Source organism: Habropoda laboriosa, unplaced genomic scaffold (genome assembly GCF_001263275.1).
Source record: "Habropoda laboriosa isolate 0110345459 unplaced genomic scaffold, ASM126327v1 scaffold2, whole genome shotgun sequence".
NCBI classification, from domain to species: domain Eukaryota; kingdom Metazoa; phylum Arthropoda; class Insecta; order Hymenoptera; family Apidae; genus Habropoda; species Habropoda laboriosa.
This window is the reverse complement of record NW_017100190.1, coordinates 5756215-5761507: the sequence shown is the minus strand read 5'-3', so window position 1 is coordinate 5761507 and position 5293 is coordinate 5756215. Positions and strand designations below refer to the sequence as shown.

The following is a 5293-nucleotide window of genomic DNA, read 5'->3' as shown; positions in this document are numbered from 1 at the left end:
ACTCGTATTTTCATCACTCACAAACTAATTATTATAAAACACTGTCGAATCTACTATAAGCACTTCGATTAAATTAAAACTGTTTGCTTTAAAAAATATAAAATGTAAAAGTATCGGCAGTACTTTGGAAACACCATTTGCGCGGTAGTTAAAGAGAACGTATCGATTGTATTTCAACATTCGATTAATCGAATAAGTGTAAACGCTGTTCAATTTGAAATATCATTTTATGACACACACATATATATCGCATTTCGTCTTATTTCTCAAGTATAAGAGAAACATTTTAATACTGTTCGAAGAGAATTATTATCTAAAACACGCAGGAATAGTATTTTATATAAAATTGAATTGATTAAATTGGAATACACGATTAACGACACCGTAAGATTCAAATAATCCCGCGGTCGTCTACTTTCGGTTACCCTCGACTATGTTCGGTTAGTTCGCAAAGGCGGTAATCGGGACCGGTCAACGTTAAAATCGTGCGCGAAGATTTCGTGATTTTTTAAAACAATTTACGCCTGTCTGGTGGTATTGACTTGTTTCAATTAAAACAGTTACTTATACTTAACTCGTTAAGTGATAATTAAGTGATGTTGTGTGAGAAGGCAACAGTCGTGAGGCATTAATCGGAGTACCTCGTAATTCGAACATGTACTTCGCAAGAATAGTGTCATGGCGATGCAGATTCGAATTTGCGTGCAAGCAGCATAAGTTGAAAATGAAAAAGAGCACGTTCTTTTGTAAGAGGTACGTGTTTAAAGTCACGCTTGATTCGTTAAAAATGTTCGACAGTATTAAATAACTTTTGTAAGACTATTCTCCGGATATTCATCTTCCGAGGTTTCTGGTTCCGTGTTCAATTTACTAAAGTCTCGCGGATTTGGTCGTTTCTCCATTATCTTGAAACTTTTGCCTCTTCTGTTTTCCAAGAGATTCGAGAGTTTAAAGTTTTCTCGCCTCTCGGCTTCCCACCGCATTCGCTTGCGCATTATTAACAAACATCCTGTTTATAAAAATAAAGGATATTAGATAATTTCTAAATAAAACAATCGATCAATTCATTTACTCGTACTTGATAGTAATGGCGTCATGATTTTTCATCGTTACTTTCGTGTCTAATTTATGTCACAATTCCAACCAAAAAAGATGCATTCTATAGACGGTGTGATAATAACGCCGAAATATAGCCGCTACGTATTTTTAAGCATCGTGCACTATGAGTACTATTTAATACTTACATAATCGTCCGTTAAACATTACCGAAGTTAAATAGGACAACGCGCAGGGGAATAACAAAAAACATTGTTGAAATTAAAACATGTATATATATTTTCCTTTACAAGATGTCGACATTTAAAATAAATAAACGATCATGTACAAGAGGTAGAAAATGAAAAAAATGCAACTGTTCAATACTGATTACGCGCGGTAAATTCATTATGCTTTAGTTCTTGGATACAGTACGAAGTTCAATAATAAGTCTATAAATAAAAAAAAACGTTTATACATTTGTGCGATCACAGGGATTTTTAAACAATATTTACAGAATAAGTACATAAATTACTAAATATTCTATTATTTAAATGGAAGTCAAGTGAAATGGTTGGAATGTTAAGTAAATGCAATTTAAGTTTCTAGATTTAACTTATAAAACAGCTATCTAATTGACTCATATAGCAAAATATAAAAACTAAAGCAGTATCCTTGTAGAATAGGAAGGATTAATATCAATTCTTCTACATGATAATACTTTGTATATAGTAGTTGTAAAAATCATAATTGCAATTGAAATAAAACTAGTATTTAGTCGTTTAACCAGCAAATTGTACATTTATATACAACTCTCTTGTACTGGCCTAAGTTGAAAACGGAAAAATATTAGCATCTCTCTAATACACAATACTTTCCTTTCATATATGTAGGAATAGGGTTTCATTAAAGTATCTATTCCGCTAGTTACAGAGATAACACGACGAGTAAGACTAGTTCGTAGGGCCTACACAGGCCTTATCGTATCTGATCGTATCGTATCGTAGCGTATGTTAAGCGTATCGTATCGTGGCGTGTTCGTATCGTAACGTATCGTAGCTTCTTGCAGACTTCTCACTCCGAACTGACAGACTGACAGACTCTTTCCAGACTAATTTCCGACTGATCCCTTGTGTCGCGGGCACGCGCTTTTATCCTTGCCCAGTTCGAACGTTCCAGACATTTTTTCTAAACTCGGTACGACCGGGCTAGGGTTTTTGCCTGCCCGGTCGCGTTACGTTGGAATATTCTCGGAGTTAATGCTCACATAGACACACACACTTAAGCCTGCCGGCACGTGCCGATCAGCCGGTTCTTAATTATCCGTGTCCTTATTGCTTCCTAAATTCGGCATATTTGGGTTAACGTTTTTGCCTGCCCGGTCGCGGTACGTCAACGCTCATATACACGCATACACACTTAAGCCTGCCGGCACGTACCGATCAGCCGGTAAATACATCGAGAAGATTCGATTGTCCGTGTTCGCGGTTTCTCTTATCATGCCTGCTTCCTACATATATGTGAATTTTTTTTGATGAAATGATAGAACATCGATGCATCACATTAAACATACGCAAAGCCAGTACAAAAGCTTTTGAAATTTTATGCAGCATAAAGGTTAAAATTGTTTTTAAAAACTAAGGGGAAAAAAGTAGCAAGTTCGCAAACGTGAAATTCGTGAAAACTATCCGTCCTTCCTTCTCTAATCGTTAAGGAAGTTTCACTTTGCTAAATATCGTATAATAGGTTAATAAAATTAGCTACTTTTCATAGAATAACTACTAAACGCTTGGTTTCGGCTAAACTAATTAACATGCGTGCACAGCTATTACTCAACAACTCAAAATTAGTCAAATGAATATTCTTATTCGACTAGTTTTGAGAATTCAACAGCAGATTCACCATACTGAAACAATCTACCTCTTTTTTGACATCTTGCTACAACTGCAGCAATTGCTATACAGAGGGCAATAAAAATGACTGCTGCTGTAACAAGGGATAAGACTAATGTTGCTGTTGTAGTACCTCCAGAAGAATTGCTAATATCACTGTCCGTTAAAGGTGCTGGTTCATGGTGAGGGTTTGTGTGTACCATAGAATTTCCAATTCGCGTCGATGCATTTATATCTGTAGAAATGTTACGTTTTATATATTTGAAACGATCTTTATTTATTTTTATTCAATTCGCTGCTAGGATTTAATATCTCACCTTGCAAGAATTTATATGCAACATGTATATTTAGTTCCACCACATATATTTCTGAGCCATTCTCAGTTACAGCTATATCGTGTGGCATAAACATGTCATGACCTGGCCCAAATTGCGATAGTATACTTCCAGAATTGACATCGAGAACGAATCCTCTGATGTGTACATTGTAATTTGCATTTGTATCAGGACCGTTGACCAAATAAAGCCTTTCCTTAGCATATGCTACACTGTATATCCTTGCACCAATAGTAGGATGCTTGTATTCTTTGTGGAAAGTACCATTGCTTGTAAAGAAAGATAAAATTCTACCATTTTCCCGATCAGCAACGAAAATTAAGTTAAATTCGCTAGCAAGCGCTAAAGCATGAGGTACATAAAAAGCATATGGTGGAGGAGCCTGATCATACATGCTTCCTACAACGAAAAGTATATATTTATCGTGTACCATAATTTCAATTAGATTATTATCCTTTATATAAGTACATATCAAGTACAAACGTAATTACCTCTTCTTCCCCAGGGTCGACCCCATTGCAAAATTCTTTTTCCTCTAGCATTAAATTTAATGATTCTATAATTACAGTAACCATCACTGACAAAAAAATCACCATTACTCTGTACAGCAACTGCTGTTGGTTTGCAAAATCGTTTATCATCATTACCAGGTTCAAATTCCTCCCCAAGAATCAACGATGGTTTGGGCATGTAATTATCAAACATAGTATCAGTATTACGGCTACGAGGGAACATTGACTCTTGGTTGTATTGCCTTTTCTTCAATTTTGCCATATCTTTCATCACTGCTATATCCTTAGCATCAAATTTGAATACCTGATGTAAGGCTACATCGGTAACCCAATAATTTCCGTGCAAATCTATCGTTAAACCGTGTGGCAAATAAAACATGCTTTCACCCCATTCCAGTAGCTTCTTTCCAGATTTATCTAACAAAATTATAGCATTCTCCTGAATTGGTCCTTTATTCGAATTAAATCTGTTCTGATCATCGAACGTAGTCGTGCCCCAAACTTGCGATCCTCTGTGAAATATTCCAATATTGCCATTTGGATCTATAGATACTGCTGATATCTGACCAAACTTTATATCAGTGGCCCAATTAGGAGTCCATACAATATCTGTATATATTGAAAAAATATATATATATACCATATATAACATATTTCATACCTCGCTGTTATAAAATACTTTACTTACTTTTATCAAATTCATCCGACACCTGTGGTTCGCTATCTGTTGTAGTTTTTGATACATGTTCATTGCGATACAGGTCAGAGTACTCTGAGTATTCACCGAAGCCAAATTTCTTCTCAGGCAAATGTATTGCTCTATGCTGTAACAATAAATATGTCAATCAGATCGCATCACTTACTTCAGCAACATTATACTAACACAAACTAGTATGCAAACTCAAGGCAAAAATTCAAAAATCTTATTCAAGTTTAATTTACTTTACATATTCTATTTAACAATAACTAATTTCAAATCTACAATTTTTCACTTGTTCCTTTTTATTATCGACCGATTTTTCAACCGTACGTTCGATTGTTTAATCTTACCTCAGGGCCCAGATAATCCTGGTAATCCCCCTTGACGAGATTTAAAATAAATAAAACTGAAATGCAACAGGCAATGTCATGTTGTAGATGCGTCATTCTTAAACAGCACAACCATTAGATTCCAATCCTCTCAATTGATTCGCTTCGAATTATTATTTACCAGGCGTTTAAACATCGGTCACGTTGCATAGTCAAATCTTAAGAAATTAACAACTCGGTAGAGATATGGGTCATCTCAAACTTATAACGCTCCCTCAACGCCACGCGTATGGTCACTGCCGAATGCAACAGGGATCACGAATAGCCATCTGACGGCAATCCCATGGAATACATTCGGTAAACCTGATTATGCGTCTATAAGGAAGATTAACTAATCTATACCTCTGATTTCAACGCTAAACACACGTACAAGCGCGTGTATCGACAGCGAAGAAACACGAGCAAGCGTGTACGATGTGTTCGAACAATT

The 5293-nt window shown here is 35.7% G+C and overlaps 1 protein-coding gene across 1 annotated transcript; it reads right to left on the bottom strand.

The window, feature by feature from the left end:
* Nucleotides 1–800: 800 nt before the first annotated feature.
* On the bottom strand, nucleotides 801–4920 carry LOC108580040 (peptidyl-alpha-hydroxyglycine alpha-amidating lyase 1-like). The gene is made up of 6 exons (XM_017943697.1): nucleotides 4825–4920; nucleotides 4463–4598; nucleotides 3754–4383; nucleotides 3245–3661; nucleotides 2956–3162; nucleotides 801–1009 (listed from the first exon to the last, which is right to left on the bottom strand). Exons 1-6 carry the CDS (start codon nucleotides 4918–4920, stop codon nucleotides 801–803), a joined length of 1695 nt encoding a protein of 564 aa, XP_017799186.1.
* Between the last annotated feature and the right edge of the window lie 373 nt (nucleotides 4921–5293).

Bases quoted from the DNA above. Each gene is read 5' to 3' on its own strand.
- LOC108580040 (XM_017943697.1), bottom strand. From the start codon at position 4,920: ATGACGCATCTACAACATGACATTGCCTGTTGCATTTCAGTTTTATTT. The intron at 4,384-4,462 runs GTAAGTAAAGTA...CAATATATACAG, and splicing joins GTCGGATGAATTTGATAAAA to ATATTGTATGGACTCCTAAT. The intron at 3,662-3,753 runs GTAATTACGTTT...TTTTCGTTGTAG, and splicing joins TCGACCCTGGGGAAGAAGAG to GAAGCATGTATGATCAGGCT.